Source organism: Aptenodytes forsteri, unplaced genomic scaffold, assembly GCF_000699145.1.
Source record: "Aptenodytes forsteri isolate BGI_AS27 unplaced genomic scaffold, ASM69914v1 Scaffold72, whole genome shotgun sequence".
In the NCBI taxonomy this organism is placed as follows: Eukaryota; Metazoa; Chordata; class Aves; order Sphenisciformes; family Spheniscidae; genus Aptenodytes; species Aptenodytes forsteri.
The window spans coordinates 262,355-281,442 of record NW_008796193.1 but is presented as its reverse complement, the minus strand read 5'-3'; the positions used below and the strand labels follow the sequence as shown (position 1 = coordinate 281,442).

Sequence of the window (19,088 nt, the reverse complement as noted above, 5' to 3'; positions counted from 1 at the left end):
CAGGGGGAGGCGGGAGGGTTCATGGTGTGCGTAGAGCTGGGGCCCCGCTTGGCTTTGGACTGGGTCAGAAAGGAAGTAACCTGAAAACCTCTGCAGCACGGGGTTCTGAGAGCTTCTTTGCTTGAGGTGTATTCAGAGTCGCTTTTCCAGAGTGGTGGCAGAATTGCAGCGCTTTGCATCCCAGTGTTATTCCAGGAGACCTGTCAAGAGTGCATTACTTTGCATTCATGTCAGGACACAATGACAGGCAAAGCAGTCCTTTTGTTACTGCCTCGTATTTTTAGACTCTCCAGGAGAAACCGCAGTCTCCTCTGGAGTGAGTGAAGCATGTGGCACTCGGTCCAGCAGAGCAGGGAGCGTGCTGGTGGGGAAGAGATGCTCAGTCTGGACTGAGAATGGCAGCTGCCCTTGGTGATTTTTTTAAATTTTACAGAACAAACAATAGAATATCGTATTAGCATGGGGTTAGCCTGAAATAATGGAAAACAAGAGGGAAAACTGTAAACATTATTCAAAATGCCAGTTTGAAATTCTCAAATAAATCATGCAAAACAAACAGTAGCTGAGTGGAACTATTTTCTTTGCAGGGAGTTTCCACTGGAATAAATAGCAAGTTCTGTTAAAAAAAAAAAAAATCTGCAACTAGTTGTAATACTTACAGTGCTTGCCAGGGGCTAGAGGGTGCCCACAACCAGAGATCTTTATGATCCAGAGTGATGTATTATTGCAGCTTTTGCTGCTAGTTCTTTAGAGGCTCTTGCAGTTTTTACCTACAGGCCCTACCTAAGACAGAGATGTCTGTTTTTCCCTTTACCTTCCCATCTTCTTCAACATTTAGAACATCCCTTAACGTTCTTGTTCCTAACTAGACCTCTGTCTGCTGATGCCTTTGTGTAACCCAAAGTGTTGCTGTGATGTGCCAACTCTACATTACCTGCAGAGATGGAAAATGAGGGCCTTTAGCAGTATGTTCTTTGCCTCAGCATCACAGCCGGTTGCTAGCTTGCGCAGCCAGAGCAGTAGGGCCATGGACACCTGCTTCTGCAGGAGCATGAAGCTCCTATGTGGACTGTGTTCCCTGGGATGCATAGAGCACCACCAGGCACTGCAACTCAGCCTTCCCAGTGATTTCTTCAAGGACCTGATCATCACTTTGTCCAGCATGACTTTAAGCTAATTAAGCCACTGGTACTTGATGGGATATGTATAAATGGCAGCGTTCCTGGTAATGGGACAGCTCCCTAACGACTTGCTGAGACCTGACACAGCTCGTGCCCAGCTGCAGGAAGTTCCTGGGTGGATTTCCTGGGCCCCTGGGCTGGTGCTTTCCAGGGCACACCTAAAGAGAAGTAAAGCATTTAGTTTGTGAGCCAGAGAGAAAGTGGTCTGGAGGCCGTTTTGATATGCACAGACCTTTTAAACCTCCCCCCCAAGGTTTGCAACTAAACAGTTTTCTCAAAGATCTCACTGCATGTACAGGCAGTTAGCTTGATTGGGAAGCCTATTTATTTAACGCCCTCTAGTGATGTTTTAAAAATTAATAGATTCCTTTCAAGAGGAAAACAAATATTAAAGTTATTGGTTTAAAAAAATTTAAATTTTCTGAGAGTCAACTGCTTCAGGGAATCCCTATCAAACACAATGCCACACTTTGGATAGGTGCATAACCTAATTTTGGATAGGCTTCTGTAGGCATGGAGACATAATGATAGTCTCTGCCTCCCCTGCATACTCTCAGTGGTGCTCAGTGAAGATCTTTCCATCAACAGCACTGGATACAGTTACTTTCTCTTGACCTGTCTTTAAGTGCTGCTGCACTTGAGGTTTTGGCTGAACCCACATGTAGATCGCTTAATGTGGCTCTGGTCTAGGTGAGTTTGGCATTAGCAGAAGGGACCATTTATGCTTCTTGGTGCTTCACCTTTGTTCATTATAATTCAGCTAGGCTGGCCCCAGAAATGGGAAGTGTGTGGCCTTGTTTTTGCAGAAGAGCGAGCTCCAGGGACTAGAACTCCTTCAGATTGTAACCAGGGGATGTGACTTGAGCATCTGTGTAGTCAGACTGGTTTTACTTCATAGGTGTGGGAGATGTTGAGGAATGTACCATTGATATGGTTTCCCTGAATTAGCTGGAAGATGTAGTGGATGTTCGTTCTTCATTACTAGCCATGAGGGATCCCAGATCCCCTCCTGCTTGTAACATGGAAGATTCTGATTTGCGGCTCTGATGCAGAGATCTTTCTTGTGGATCCTTTCCTAGTCCCTTGTGGACAGCATTACACCAGCACGCTGTACTCCACCTTCCTGCCAGCCACAGGTTCACCACTCCTCTGCTGTTTCACCCTCTGTCATGCCAGCACCCTCACAAACACCCCCAGACTCCTGTATTGCTCTGTTCACCTTCATCCACATATTACTCACTCCTCCATCCTTGTCAGTGCCACCATTACAGCAAGTAGCACTCACATCCAAATACACGCATCTCTGAAAACGCCTACAGCAGCACTCAACCACTCACACTGTTACTCGCCTGTGTCCCGCTTACAGCAGTGTATGATCACACCTACATTGGACTGCACCCGTCTTAAACGAACACCCCCAGCAACCTCTGGAGCACCAGCAGCACATCGCCTGTTTGGCAGCACTGCTCGGGAGACAACACATATCCTCTGGCTGGAAGCTGATGTGCAGAGGTCACCTAGAGGTGGTACTAAAGTATGGTACACATCTGCCTTGCCAGCTCCCCGCCTCTCTGTGTGCTTCTGGTTAGGGACCTGGCATCTCCTCAGGATATTATATTTGACTTGTCTGTGAAAGTGTCATCAGTATGAGTACTTAAGCCTAGTAGAGCAAATAGCAAGTCTGCTTAACACCACCTTCTCCATTTCAGCCAGAGGTTGGGACTGTGGCAGTCACTGTGATTTAAAAAACAAACAACAAAAACAATAAAACCCACGTCTGTTCATCTTCCACTTCTCGGCATTTTCTCCTGAGGGATCTTAGAGCTATGGGAAAAAGGACCGGCACAGGGATGGGTGTGCATGGGCGCAGGGGATCAACCCCTCTTTTCTTGTCTCCACAGTGCTGCCCTCCTCATGTGTCCCTGAGAGCAAATGGCAGGACAGATAAGGACGTGAAAGTTTCCAAAACCTGGCGCCCATAGTTAGCCCCTCTGAAAACAGGTAGGGTGGAGCCCAGCTTGTGGCATGTGAGAGAGAAACTGAAGCAAAACAGGATGTTTTTGTGATTTAAAACTTATTTTTCATAATTCCTATTGAAAGGCTTGTTTTGGTTTGGTTTTGAAGTTGCCTGCTGCGTTTATTGGGAAATTTATCAGCCAAAGAGCTTTGTGCATGTGTGTGTGTGTGTGTGCGTGTGTATGTGCACATGTGCTTGCATAGGGAAAGCAAATGAAGAGGCTACTATTCAGCCTCAGTCATTATGCTATCTAGCCTTTGTCTGATTAACTGGAGATGCTGTACCCACTTTTATAAATCCTAGCCTCTGCAAAGCACTGGCATTTTATCATTGACTTCAGTGGGACAAGACATTTTCTGCCTTAATCATTTCTTCTCCTTGGCTCATCTATGGGTTTCTGCAGTAGCTTGCAGCAGTTGCTCCTATGGAATAATTCTAACAGCCTCGTATAAGGAACTTAATGTGAATAGTTTGATTCCACTGCTTATCTTTTTCCACCTCTCATGCCATCAACAACTGGGACGCGTTCTTTAAGGCCACACAACTTGACTTGCATTGGTTCATAGCAAGAGCTTTTTACTGTAAGAATGTGCATATTTCTTTGTTGGCCTCACTTGGCAAACTATCCTCTGGCCTCCAGGTTGTTTGATCTCTGAGTTCTTCATCCTCCATGATTAGCTTCTCCCCTTTCTCAGTCCACTGGCATCTCTTCAGGCTGTGTTTTCAGGCCCCTCCTTCACACCTTCTTTTTCACATGAGCTCAGCTCACATAATGCTGCTCCTACGTGCCTTTCCATTCTTGACCTTTGCCCAGCTGCTCAGCAATGTCTCTTTCTTGGCCTCTGTCACAGTTCAACCTTTCATATCTTCCTGCAACTCCAAAAACTGGCAAAAAAGGGCAATTGTTCAAGCCAAAGTCTACTTTTATTTGCCTAGCTTGTCTAACTTTAGACTTGCAGCTCCACTGAAATTCATGATGTTTGGATCCTCATTTGAGGCTGGGATGCCTATTTTTCATTTCCATCAACTGCAGAATTCTGTGGGATTAAATCCTACAATTCAGTACAAACCTATATCATGAGTTTTGAGGAGGAGTTGGACAGTGAATGTTACTAATAAGTGTGTTACCTGTTCTGACGCTGACAGGTAGATGAGCAAGCAACAGAAAGAGGAAAATGCCTTTCATGGTGTGTGTGCTAGCAGAGGTGCTGTTGATTAACCCATTTTTCAGCCAGCCAGCTCTGAGAATTCCATTTAACAACCCCAAGTCTGTATAATGCTAACAGGGTGCTTATAAGGCATAAAGGGATTAATGTTCAGCTCTAATGAAATCCAGATGCACAGAGCTGCCTCTTTTCAAGGTCTTTTCCATGGCCAAGCTGCAAATAAAATGATTTAATCATTGTAAATAGATGAGAAACACCAGACTTGCAACATGCACTAGGTACTTAAACTCACAGGCACCAAAGGCTGCTGGCAGTTACCTGGTGGAGAGGATGGGGTCACCCACTGACCGTATGCTTGCAACAAGATAATTTGTAAGGTGGGAACTTGGGACCTTTCTTGGGGAGCACAGTTCATGCACATGTTTGCATTAGAGCTGGGGGAAGCTGGCTCAGAAACAAGCCTGCGTCTATCCCTAAGAATGCACTGGTAGTTAATCTGGGCCCTAGCAGGGGCTGGACCAGCATACTCAAGCTCAGAGGCCCTGCTTCGGAAAGGCTGAAGTAATTCTGTAGCTGGGCAGACCCAGCTGTCTATGAGTTTTCAATTTTTAATATGGCAGGAGGAGGAGTTTTGAACCAAGAGAGGGAAAGAGAAGGGGGTTATTTTAAAGACATGAAGGAATGTGTTACATTCTTCTGTTCCTCAGGTTTGGCTGCTCTGCAAGTTTTTCGTTTTGCCAAAGCTCAATTCAGTGAACTCTATTTATTTGCATTTTTAAAGAAAGAGCACGGTTCTTAATTTACTTCGGCCTCAGTGATGAATTTTTATACTGTGAAGTCCAGCAAGTTCCCTTCCAATGTTATATATACATCCAACTTTACAACAGAAACTTCTACCCCAAAGTACCAGCCTGAATTAAATGGTTTAAAGGGGTCTATAAAAGTGTGCCCCCACTGATTTCCCATGAGTCTTATCAGTAGTCACCCCATAATTGTTTGATGCTATACTTATAATTAGAGCATGCCACAGCTTGATGCTAGAGACCATATATATGTGTAGAGCTGTGTAGAGGTTTTCTTTAGAGCTATAGAGGGAAGAATTCCTCGTGAGAGGTTCCTGGGGTAGCGTTCAGCATTGGTTCAAGGGAAGGAAAGGGACGAGGAAAGAGTCCCACTATAAAGTTCTAACAAAACATATAGGGGGAATCTGTTGCAGTGGGTTTTCACCATGGGAATAAGCATTGCAGGAAAATCCCAACAGGCGGCAGCTGTTTGGTCTAATCCATTGTCAGCAAATATTTCAAATTTACTCAGCCCTGGACATCAGAATTGCAACCAAACAGTCAGGACCTCCAAGAACAGGTGAAGAAATTTTACAAAACAAAGTTTTACTTTTCCCACCGCTTTTGGCCTCCTATGCTAGTACTAGAAGGGGGAAGTGCTTCCTCTAGCAGCTGTTAGTTCCTCACCTGGCCAGAAGCACGAAGTACAGAAGTATTTCTAAATCGACATCAATATTTATTGATCTCTTCAGTTTCCATCAATTAGCAATTTGCTGTGCTGTGTTGGCTACAGAGAAGAGACTTGCATTTGTGTTACTCAAAGTTTTTCAGATTGGTATCAATGCAAAAAAGACTTTGTCCGAGTGCACCCTTCAGAAGTTCAGAGCCTGATCCTGTTGAAGGTGATGGCTAATGGTCATCCTTACTGGCAGTTTTTCTTGCAGTGCTTTTCTTGTTGTCCCAGAATACATAGACACACACCCTCCTGCTGAACCTTCAGATTTGCAGAGAAAAGACCACCCATGGAAGTTTTCAGCAGCAGTTGCCCATAATTTTCAGATTCTGTCCACCAACACTGTATCAGTGGACTGAGGCTTGGAAACAGCAGAAAATTTTTTATTCTTGTATTCATCAGTTTTCACCTCTCTGTCCAGAACTGGGTGCCGCAGTGAGGAAGCACAGAGCTCCAGTTGGGCACCCAAGTGTCTACAGAGGCACAGCTGATGAATGGGAGCTGTGGCCTTGTCTTCCTGCTTAAAGCTTTTGGGCCCCTTTTTAGGTACGTGTCCTGCAGTTTGAGTGACAGTTGAGAGTTTCACTTTGTTTTAGGACCCTGGGCAGTGCTGTATCAGACCAAATGCTGGTACTCATCCCCAGGCATGCATACTCCTGGTGGAGGGGAGTGCCATGCAGGCAAGGCTGTGTTCAGTAGCCAGAAACACAGGCCCAAGCCTTGACAAATTCCAAGTGTCCTGATTTGGTGTCCAGCCCAGTGTCATTTAAGAACATGGACCATTACATCAGCTTTTCAGAAAGACCCTCTTCAGTCAGTAAGACCTCTGGTGCTCCGTGAGACAGCAGTCCCCTCCGTGCTTTGCAGGACATCCTCTCTCATTGCCATCCACTGTCGGTGTTGTTCCAGACTCCCGAGGAACGCAGGCCCTGCAGGCACAAGTTATCCATGGGAGCAGGGAAAAAAAAGTGGCATGGAACAGATTAGTGCGAGTCAAACTAATCCCCAGCCACCTCCAAGTGGAAAACCCACTCGGCCTTTGGAAGCCGAGTTTCTCCCAGTCCCCCTTATATGGGACATTTTAAAATAAACCAGCAGGGCTCCATTTCTTGGAAGGAAAAGGAAACATTTCAAAGTGTGTCCTTGCAAACTGATTTACTGCCATCAGGCTCTGCATATTTTAAGAAATATTTGAGTTTGGTTGGAGCCGCCATTTAGCAGTAGGGGAGAGGGAAGCAATTAGTGAAACAACACAGGAAGATGAACTTGCGTAAAACAGCTCAGATAAATATTTACACCCTTACCTCTGAGTTCACATTAAACCCTGCCCTGTCTCTCTGAAGGGACTCGCATCCACAAATAAAATACTGGGCTGTGGCCACCCAACGTTGTTTTACACTTCCTCCTCTGATTAAGTAGGCTAATTATGGATCTTAAGGAATTGAAAAAGATTCTCCCTAGCATTTGCAAGGAAGTGTTAATGCTTTACGATATGCCTGTGCTGGCAAAATTCACCCCAAAGAGCTCGTAAAACAGCTGCACTTTTTTCCCTCTCTTCTGGACACTGAATTTTCACCCTATGCAAGGTGAAGTAGTGCAAACTATTAAAATATAAATGGACAGACACACATGTCCTTACCTAACATGAAGCAATATGGAAAAAGGAGATTGGATGGATCAGAATAGGGTTGCATTAGCCAGAAAACAGAATGGACTGCCAGAGTCTCAGGGTGGCAGGAGGCATAGGACAGTTAGCGTAGTGTTAATTGGGCTGCATGAACAGTTAATACTGCTCCTTATTAGGTGGGGTGAGTCATCCGTGTTGTGGAAAAGCTTCTTGTAGCCCCAATAGTAACGAAAGGACCTGTTTCTTTGGACAGGTAGATGATGGCAAATGTTCAGGTAACAGGAATTCCTGACAATATTCCATGAGATTTGATCTGCTCTAATTCTGTCTGCTCACAGATGTTGTTGGTCTGTGCTTCGGGATAAGCTCCCAGGGCAAGAACTGTGTCTGTCTTGTTTTCACAATGAAAATGTCGCAATAATGACTCCAGGGGAATTATGATTTGAGGAGAAGGGACACCTAGCTTCCAAGCCTAGCTCTGCCACTACTTTTCTGCATCACTGTGGGCATGTTACTTAAGTCTACATCTGAGCCTCAGTTTTTCCACTCTCCAAGCAGTCACTTCGAAGCTGAAGTAGGGCTGTATGGGATAAGAGTAAGGAAGGGCTTAGTTGAATAAAGACTGTAATCTGTTTTAGAGCCCATCAGCTGAAAAATGTTGTGGTGAAGCACAATAGTTATATAGAGGGAAAAGCAGAAAGTCACTTTGCTAAGGCTACCACTATCTCAGAAACAGGTTGTGTCAGTCCTCTGGCAGCACTGGGAGCTAATCATGGTCCCGACAGAGCTCCTCAGTTGGCCACCTGCTTGTGGGCACATACAGCGGTGGGCATTCCTCTAGACATGTAGGGTTTGCTTCTCTTCCCTTATTCGCCTGCCCTGAAATGTCTCTAGAGCAGCCACGAAGGCCTCGTGTACCACAGGGATGCTCGCGTGGCAGCTGTTTGGGAGCTGGGAATGGGGTGGCGTCGCAGCACAATGTGTGGAGCTGCTCCTACAGCTGCCAAAAACATTACTGTCCCTGGGATGAGAAACCTGGGGGCACACCTGGTGGATGAGCGCCGTGAGCTGGACGCCGCAGCCTGCTTCATCTTCTCCTGCCTATTCTGCATAGCGGGAAAAGGCTCATCTGGTGTCTTGGGGTGGAATATCTGACAGAGGTGTGAAGTTTGCCTACAGAGCCTGACTCTGCTCAGAGACAGAGCATGGAGCAGCTGCGGCTGTGGCTAACACTCCTGGAGGTGCAGCAGGCCAGGCATCAAAATGGGGAAAATTATACTTTTTGGTCTGGCTTCCTCTCAGAATGAGGCACTTGCTGTCACCGTAAGGACTGGGAGGTGGTTGTACCCTGCCACCACCAGTAATGTCTGATCTTGTTGGTGGATTGCACCCCGATGGTGGGAGAGAGGTATCAGAGGCTGGGGATGTTCCTGTAGGTTTTGTAAAGGCAGCCAGCTGTGACACCTCTTAGCCCCGCTGCAGGGAAGGGTGATGCCAACACCCTCCTCAACAGCAGATAATCCACAGGTAAATCCACAGATAACAGAGCTCACAGCCCAGCCTGGGAAAGGCGTAATTCCAGGGTTAAAACAGTGCAAAACCACCGTGCTGCAGCACTGTCTGAGCTGGCCTCAGACCATCCCCACTGGGGAAAAAACAGGGTGAGAAGTAGAGGGATGGGCCAGCTCTTGGGGGAGAGGAGCAGATGGCCCCAGGGAGGAGGCTCTGTCCGCTGGGGGTACGTTTGTGGCCCCTCGGGGCAGGGGGGGGCTCTGTCTACCTCTCTAGGCAGCTCCGGTCCTGCTGCCCCCATTTCTGTTCAAGCTGAGACAAGGGGACCCAGAGCAGAATCGCTGTGAGTGGCTGGCAGCAGCCCAGACGCCCACTGAATGCTGCTAGAGCTTCAGCAGCCGGGAGGAACTGGTGTGCAAGTGGTGGCTTGTGCCTCTTGGGCCTGGGGTGATGGGGGAGAGGATCAGCCAGACCTCAGCAGTGAGCAGTGTTTGTCCTGCTGCTCAGTCCCAGATCAGCGCTGCAAGGGGTACCTTCGAAAGCTGGATCCAGCTCCTTGGGCAGCCCAAGTCCAGACTCGAGCTGAGGGGGAAGGCTTGGGTCTGCTGCCTTGCAGACCAAGGCAGAGACTCCAGCTAGCCAGGTAATGACCCATTTAACAGTTCCATCTCAAACAGTTAACTAGTGGTGAAGTTGTTACAGGAAATATTCTGAATTGCACAGGAAAAGCAACATGTTCAGCCCTCCACCCTGAGATTTCATGTGCCTTCTGGCAAAGCCAGCCACAGCAGTGCTTATACTCATGGTCTTCTTATGCACTCTGACTTTGGGGGAAACTAAGCGCAAGACAGACGTGGGAGACGCCTTAGGAAACCTGCTCCCCCTTCCTCTAATCAATCCTTTCAAGAAGGTTTTCATCTCCTGAGTGTCTCACTCTGTCTACATCTGCAGACTCGCTCCCTCAGCACATGCCGCAGGCACTACTAGTGCATCTGCTCACATCATTCCTGTTTTCTAAAGTCAATAGGCACTACACTTCTAGAGATTAAATTTTTAGGCATAGCATGATTTCTGGATGTCTTCTAAAGACATCTAATGCTTGAACAGCTCTGTTACTTAGCAAACCTTTCAAACTAGTGCTCCACCAAGGTTAATTATTCCTATTACTCTAGTAGTAGAGACTCAAGGCTCTTATACTAAAATAATTCATTGTATATGTAATTTCATGCTACAATCCTGGCTCGATTCATTATGTTGCTATACAAGCAGTATGTAAAACTTCCCCTGAGAGTTCAGTGACCTTGGCCTGGCTCTTTCCCTACATTACATGAGTGTAAAGCTACTGACTATAGTGGATCAATGTTGATTTACACCAGTTGAGGATCTGGTTGTCTTTGCTGGTCTCTGCTCAGTCCTGGGGCTACTTAGCAAGGTTTGTGGCAGCCCCCTGTCCTCCCATCTCCCCTTCCCTCCAGGCATGCCCCTGGGACCTTCCTCACTGCGAGCATCAGAGCGGGGGGGTGTTTGCAGCCCACCACTCAAGACCAGGTTCCCCTGGGACTGTTGGTGGGGTTACCTTGGTGCTGGGTGGCAGGGGAGGTCTCGGGCTGGGGGTCGTGCAGGAAGCAGCTGCTTGTCTCGGGAGCTGGTTCATACAGAGAATGTTTTTTAGAGGGCCCACTCCATTTTGGAGCCTTCTCCCTTCTCCCCATCAGGTCATGCTGGCCTGTCTGCCTGGCAGCAAGCTGGAAGGAAGCTGGCTAACTGCCTAATCATGAGCACTGTCATGACAACAGATCTCTGCTATATATAGCATCTTCCCCTGGCTGGGAACTGGGCAAAGATGGGGAAACCAGTGCGGGAACCAAGTCACAGCCCAGGCTTTTGTCTTGGTCCTAGAACTCCAAACACTCACCTTTTAAAGGACACTTGGAGGAGAACTGGAGAGTTTTTTATCTTATTCTGGGTGGCAAGCTGCGCAGGGAATCAAGGCTGAGAAGAAAACAAGTCACATTCCAAGGAGCTGGTGGCATGATGTAGAAAGGAGTGTAGCTTTTCAAGCCAGTATCACCCAAGATCAGGCTGGCAGAGAGTGGCACAGCACATCTGGATGAGATGCAGGGCAGGTACGCATGGCTGAGGCTGCCTCCCAGTAAGGTGACACTGAGTGCCCTGCAATGGATTTCCCCATTCGGGGGCAAAGGGGAATGACTGCAAGACAGCAGCTTTTGGAGCCTCTGCTAAAACTGCTCCTGGTCATGGGGCCGCATTCAAGTTTGTACAGTTTCTTGAGTGGCAGATGAAGTCTGGGAACAAGGGGAGAAGATGACAGCAGCTGTGCAAGTGCACTTTTCCCCAAAACTCATTTTAAGTGCAAATCAGCATAAAAGGGCAAGCCCAGTTGTTTCCAGTTCATGTAACCTAATGCCTGATTTCCTTTTATGCAGTGAACAATTTCCCCTTCTCTTTCTTTGTCTCTCTCTATTTGGGTTTTCTAACTAGAAACGCAACTGCAGTCTTATACGGGCACTTTGTAAGAGCATCCTGCGCTCACATAAACAAGAGATGTAACAGCAGGAGGCAGAAGCACCTTACAATATCTCATTAAGATACTTCTGTAGGAATGCTGCTGCTAACATAAACTCATTATTGGATGGAAGAGCAGCAGCGGTTGTTTTCACGTGGATGGATCCAAGCCCAAGTGATCAGTTAATTGTTTCTGTACTCTTAACTAGATTCTTAAGTATTTCTTTGAATGGTGCCTCAGACCTAAATACCCATGTGCTACATTTATATGGTAACTTTTGCTCTGTTCCAGTAGACCACTGAAAAATGTGCCTTTACTGGATTCAGTTGATTAATAGCAGTGATCAGCTATCTGCTCTGACACAGCATACTGATACTGTGATGAGAGTATTCGTAGGAAGAGATTGTTTCACAAGATCCATCCAAGAATGAGAATAATATTGGTGTTATTGGCTCTGAACAATCTGTGATGCTCCAAATAATCAAAGACATTGTGACCCATGTTTTACTCTCTCTGACTGTGCCTTTAGCAACATAAGCCTCCCTAACTGATCTGAATGTCAGCATGGAATTGACTCAGGGTCCACATTTATAAGTTTGGATTTTTTTGTTTGTTGTTTTTTTTTTTTAAAGGGTATATGATACCCTTTCCATCTTCACAGCTAGAAAGTGGACTGTTTGTCTAACTTGGGGAGAATGACACTGACAGCCAAATGTTCTGCATAAAAGAGTAACAGAACGTGGCAGCTAAGAGCATTGGGAGAAGCAAATTTCCCTTGGAAGTGTGAGCTGTGTGCCTGCAGCCATACTGATGACATGTTGATAGGGTCGCTCCATTCAGTAGCATGCAAAGAACTCATGGTGAAACATTAGTATGCTGAGAATAGGGGTAGACCTAAATTAGCCCTCTCCCTATATTTGATCTTACTGCTTTTAACCCCCCCTGGGTACAGGGAAGCCAGTCCAGTGTCAGGTCTGAAGCGTGAAGTTGATCTCATTTCCATATGATGGTTTGTAATAAAATGCAGCTTCAAACCTCTTTAAATCCTGCTTGTGATGGCAACAGAGTCGGTGCAGGGGCTCGTTAAACAACCACATAGGAGGGAACAGAAGGGGAAATGCTCAAGCTAAATTCAGAGCTCATTGGGGCAGCTGGACTTTTCCTTCACAACACATTAGACACTGATGGGTGAATGTCTCAGATCTGGAGTCACGTCTTAATTTTTAGATGATGTCCATCTCTATCTAGCAAGGGACAACATTAATAAAATCAGTGCACAATTCTCCCCTTGTCAAAAGAGAAGGGAGGGAATGGCTATCATCCCTGCCTCAGCAGAGAGCGTATGGCGTGGAGACAGGCTAACTGACTGATCTTTCTTGCTGTGTGTTCAGTCCTCATGAAGGACATTTCCACTACAGACTGCAGGATGGTATGGACGTACTAGGCTAGTTTTAAACATGCTAGCTAGCCCCATTTCTTGGCAGATGCTCTGCAGAGCTTCATCCTACTATTTCTACACTGCGACTTGTTTTCAGACTGTCTTTTCTCTCTCTTTCAGTGATGACATACCTAATGGCCAAAGCAGAGCTACCCAGGAGCCTTCTTGTAGTGTATTTTTTTCCTCTGGAAAATGCAGATTAATTGAAAACAAACATTTTGTCAAAACACACTGCTTTGGAAGAGCCTTCCAGTAAAATGAAGGGAGGGCTCTGAAGGAACTCTTCCTGCCACACAGGATCTTAAAGCTTCCTGCCAGCCAAGTTTCCACTGGAAATGTCCTCAACTCATGCCAGCTTACCCACCCAGCCCCAGGGCCTGCAGCTTTGCAGCAGCCCTATCATATGGATTAACCCAGAAATTCAAAGTCCAGTAGATCTGTCACATCTTACTGTGCAGGTGGTCCTGCATCCAGGCAGCCCTGACCTTGCAGGTGGCTAAGCCAGCCAGCTCCTTGGCTGCGTCTGCCTCCCACATTTGGTCTGGAAGCATCAGGGTCTCTGGTCCACGCCATCATAACCTACAGTCTTTCGTAGCATCAGCAGCTTGAGAGTGACAGACGTGTTTCCCTGCTGCTTTGCACTGACCGACAGAAATGAGTCTGACCAGGCAGCTTCCCACCGCTGCTAGCAGAGTGCACGAGTCTTGTCAGCTTGCAGCAGATGCTAGGGTCAAAGAAAGCACACAGTGTTTTTGAAGACACAGTGTATCAATGTTTCTGAAACAAATAGTTCAATTTATGTTTTGCAGAAAAATTGCACTATTAAAAAAATTTTGTTTTCATTTCTGAATGTGAACTAAACCAAATAGCAGCATTCCAGTGCCACAGACATTGCAAGCTTTGACCAACTATTGACAGAAGGAAAATACACCCTGTACTGAGCAGGTGTCATTATTTTTCAGCTCCATCCCACCTTAACTATCTGAAGAATAACATTCAAGCACAGAGGTCAATGGGGGGAAAAAAAGCCCGCTCATGCTGGCCAGCTGAGCCGATAGTGTAGGCCTTACATGGGTTTGGAATGAGGGGCATTAGACTCACAATCTCCCCAGTGCCAAGAAATACACAGCTAAAATTGGCAGCTCTGAGATGAGTAATGCACAAACATGGTCCAGGGTGTTGCAAGTGTTCAGGCACTTTCAGAGTATGTTGGGTAAATGAGTATCTGTTTCCATGGCATCAAAACAGCACAGAGATTATGCCATGTCCCTTTGGCAGCTCTCTGATTCTAGTGCCTGGTTAATGTGAACAGTGCAGCAAAAGCACTCCTTGGCTCTAACATGGAGAGGCACAGCAAAGTCCCCCCCTTCATCCGAAAGCCGTGCTTGTGGGGAAAGGCTGCATGATGCTGCTGGCACCCAGGCGAGCCCCAGACTGTGGACCACCAGCCGCCCGCTCCAAGCACTGCCAGCTGTGCTCAAGCGCAGCCGTTGGGCAGGAGACAGAGGCCTTGTGGTGTTTCTTCTGTGTAGTGAGATGGGAAGTTTTTTTGCAAGAAAACCATAAAACTGTAGACCTTAAAAACATGCAGAATTCAGAGTACATTTTACATGGCACTGGAAGAACACTCAAGGTGTTGGGAGACTGTCCTTGTCCAGCAGCCTCTTAAGGAAACATCATTTACATGGGCTAGCCCATGCAAACCAAAATTGTTTAAAATGGAGTACACAGCTAGGTTCTCCCAAGCAGGGAAGGAGGACATGAGTAACTGTTTTACCTTGCATGGCTACTGAAACCAAAGGCAGAACAATTTATTATTCCTCTATTAAATATGCAAATCAAGTATGTTAACCGTGAAATTACACCAATTAGTTGTGTCCCATTCCCTCAGTAAGATACCACTCGTGATCTTGTTGCCATCATCTCAATGATGTCCTGCCAAGGATACGTGACTGGCTAGGGTTGAAGAGACTTTGGCTGAGGGCTTGGAAAGCAATTTTCTGGTTTGCCTGGAGTCTGTTTGGAATCAGGCAACTAGACCTCTGGGCAACTGATGATCTCAGCATTTTATTTGGAGATAGCAAGTATGGGGAATACCTTGTGTCTTGTAGTCACAGCATTTCACTGGAAACCCAAAGTTCTGTCTTTGTGAGACTTCCATGGGTAGTCCAGTGCCTGCTGGAAGTGGTGCTAGTGAACAGGTCCTCAGACTCCTCTGGAGAAGTGCAGTGAGCGGGCAAAGACAAGGCTTCTTGGAAGGCATTGCTGCCACCATTCAGATACAACCTGAAACCATTTCTAATGGTCAGGAGAAGAAATCCACCAGTACTTGACTTTCTGATATCTCCCTTGAAATTTATTCTGAGTAAAATGTCCTTCTACACTACACTCACATCATGTATGTCACTGGTACTCCTTACCATGTTGTACTTCAGAGGAGACTAGTTTTGGGGTGGCCAAAGTGATTGCTTTACCTACAGTAAGGTTATTATGTGCCATAGGATTCTTCAGCACAGAAGATACTATTACGTGCAAGGTTTTATTACAATGCTATTCAAGATGTTACTACAATGCCCCTGGCACAAAGATGCATCCGATCTCCCTGCGTGCCTGCTGTATTTATTCAAGTGACCTTTGCAGCTGACAGCCTGCTGGGGTTTTCCACCAGGCAACCGCACCCATCCTTTCTTCCTACCCTAAGATATTGCATGACTGATGCTTTACTGTACTATGTTTTGTAGGAACACTTTATCCTATTAAGGTACCGCTGAAAGCCAGATGTTCTGTTTCAGTAGGGACTCTCTTTTTTTTAAAACAAACATTTTTGAGCCGATGTTATTTTTATTTAGTTCTCTCTGTGAAACTTCCGAAGACAGATCTTTGCTTGGCAAAGATCATATCAGGGAATGAGGGAGAAATTGCCATCCGTCACTGTCTACATATATACACATACACAAAGAATCTACTTGGAGAGCACTGCTGATGTTGCAAAGCTGAGTATTCATACGTTAGGAAATTGCTTTATTAAATTGCACTTGCAGTCCCACTCCAACTTTGTCACGTGATCATACACTCTTTTTCACGAGGTTGTCTGTGCTTTGGAGGGCTCTGGTGGACCTGATCAGGCAATGAATCAGGAGTCTGTGTTGTAGAAAGCTCTTGCCTGTAGAATTCCCTAGTCTTTTGTCGCAGAAGTCAAAAGGTGTATTGTAAACAAAATGGGACATGAGGAAGAGCGCACCTTCCCTGGCAGCTGGACTCCACGCCGGCCTCTGCCATAGATTTCCGTTCTGAAGTGTGGTAAATCAGTTCCACCAACTTTTGAAGTGGCCACTAATGCCCTGTTCTTAATTTTTGGGATTCCTCACATAAATCCCTGGAGACAGACTTATAGCCATGCTGAGCCCCTATAGCTCCAGTGAGAGTGAGCAGGAACAGTGCTTCAACCCAACCCCCTCAGCCAACCTTTCTGTCTGCTCAGAAAAATCAGGTCCAATGTGTTGAACACCAGGCACCCAAATTCACTGCAATCACTTTGTTCTTGGCCTTTCCATCAGTGAAATGAGCATAATACCTTCCTCTAACATCATAAGAATGTCATGGTAATGTGGTTATAAGGTACTGAGCTGTAATAGTGTCGTGTACTCAGAGATGGGACTAATGAGCTCACATGCAACAAATATTTCTGCATTCAGCACAGAGTTTGAAAAGTATACAGTTAATAAAAGGAACACACTTTCTCCGTAGGACCTCTCCTCAGGCAGCAATCCTGGTTTCTTTTATTCTTAGGATATTCCATATTTTGATACATTCAGAAGTCAAAAGATCAATAATTCTCAGCATACTCTAAACTTCCTGGTACTTAAAGCTCTAATACAGGCAAATGCTGAAATGAGCCATGGGACAGATTTTCCCATACTTACTAAGCAAGAGCCATTGATGTAAGGATTTCTCTCCCAGGCTAAAATCTGTCATTTTTCTCCAGCACAAAATTCATTTAGCAAATAAAAGGAGACCTGTGACCTTCGTATGTATGTGTTGGCTTGGATGGTTATCATGTCTAACTCACAAGTCTCGCCATTACAGTCACCTCATTTCTGTGTTATACAAGACTTGGTGGCTGTTAAAAAAGATACAAGTGTCTTGAGGTTACACTACCTGTAGGGCGGCCTAATAACAGTCTATTTGCTGAATCTGTAAATCATGGAAAATGAAGATAGAGAAAAATCTACTAAGTAACCTTATCCATTCCTTCAGCCCAAAAAATATGGCTCCCTACAGTATTATATGCTGTTCATAGCTTTGTCCAGTTCAGTTTTAAATTGGATTTCTCTACCTTTCCTTAACAAATTATTCCATGGCATGAGTGGTAGGAAGTTTTTCCTGACCTTCAGCCTGTGGTTTTTTTTCTCTGCTTAATTTCGTGTCATTACTTTGAATTTTGGCTGTGAAAACTGGAAGCATTTCAAGTTAGGAAAGTTTTAAGTGTCCCACATGAATGTAAGAGCTGACAAGTGTTTTAATAATAAGGAAGGGGAGGAAGGTGTCTGAAAGCACAGATCATGGCTCTCAGTGCTGAGATTTCATGAGTGTTAACTAGTTAAAAAGAGAACTTGTGGAGTGCAATGAGCAGATCTGCTTTCAAGGTGGCCAGGCTAACTGGAATGTCTTTTTATCTTGCAGAAGATGAAGCCCATAGTCCAGAGAAGACGATCTACCCCTTCTGCCATTACTAAAGCTCTCAGCAAGTCAAAGTACCATTCCAGGTAGAGGAAATACTTTCTGACTCCTTTTTCCACCTTTCTGCCTATACAGACTGAAATTGAACTGGTTTTCAAATTCATTTAATGGTGTCAAGGGCAATTTGTTTGTGGATAGATATGGAAGAGTTTCTTTTTTACTGGAATGGCATCATGGTCAGCAATAAAAGCTGAGGGAAAGGAGGAGGATGGGGGGAAATTCACATTATGGCATTTGTCTTCCCAAGTAACCACTACATGTGCTGAGGCCCTGCTTCCCAGGCAGAGGCTGGACATCTGCCTGCCGATGGGAAATAGTGCATGAATTCCTCTTTTTTCCCCATCTTATTTTCTCCCCCTGTCCTGTTGGGAGGGAGTGAGAGAGCGGCTGGTGCGGGTCTGGCAGCCAGCTCAGGTCAACCCACCATGCAAGGCTAACTGGTTATTTTCAATGCAGATGATATTAGGTCTAGATATTTGATGCCTGTTATATCCAAATATAAATACACCTGGACAATATTGTGCAGAGACACCCAAGTAAAATCAGGTACGAGAAACAGCATGTAAGTTCCTGTAGTGTGGTTTCCCTGTTGACCTGGCTGGGATAAACGAGCTCTGACACTTGTGTCATTCAGCTCGGAGGGATATTGACAGTGCTGGCAGTGCAGACCTCACCAGCAAGGTCCAGAGAGCAGAGCTGGGACTGGCTGGTAGAGCAACCTTCCTCCATCCCTTGCAGAGCCATTCCCTGCCATCAGGGCATGAAATGCTCTATACAGTCCAAGCTGGACTGAGTAGCAGAGCTTCCATCTCTTCCTGACAGCTCTCCTGGCTTTTCTCTCATGTGCCCTGACGCCCGTCTGCCAATTGACTCAGCAGACTTGAAGGTATGGGCCTGTTCAGAGCTTGCATGTGGCATATTGTGACCCTGTGCTGTCACACTCAGTCTCCGGGTAAGGAGAAGACCTACTTTCCTGAGTTGTCAGCCTGGAGTTTTCTCCCGAAATTTGCTGTCAGCTGGAAGCCCACACTGCCTCCCTTTTGCCCAGTAGCGTAGCCAGTGCAGGGAGGCCAGTGTGCTCCTGCCAGGTGGGAGCAATGAGCCCCAGCTCACAGACACAAAGTCCAGGGGACTCTTTTCCTGAGATGCAGTGACCAGGTCACTCATCATCGTCTCACACACACACACACACACACACACACTGTCTTGACGCTGGGAGGCCATACCTCCTGAAGGAATAAGAGATTTTCCTTAAATATATGTATTTATGTGTGTACATATGTATACATATATACGTGTGTGTGTGTGTATTTTTAAAAAAAAAAAAAATATATCTTAGGGGCTTTGGGGGGGAAGAAGCCCAGC

At 45.9% G+C, this 19,088-nt stretch overlaps 1 protein-coding gene across 1 annotated transcript in view; it reads left to right on the top strand.

Moving 5' to 3' along the window:
- Positions 1–3,127: 3,127 nt before the first annotated feature.
- LOC103906147 (rho GTPase-activating protein 20) overlaps positions 3,128–19,088 on the top strand; it is a 33,387-nt gene continuing 17,426 nt past the window's right edge. The window contains exons 1-2 of the mRNA XM_009287986.2: positions 3,128–3,182; positions 17,667–17,749. Of these exons, the coding sequence (XP_009286261.1) occupies positions 17,670–17,749 (80 nt within the window). The 5' untranslated portion in view covers positions 3,128–3,182; positions 17,667–17,669. The remainder of the gene's footprint in view (positions 3,183–17,666; positions 17,750–19,088) is intronic.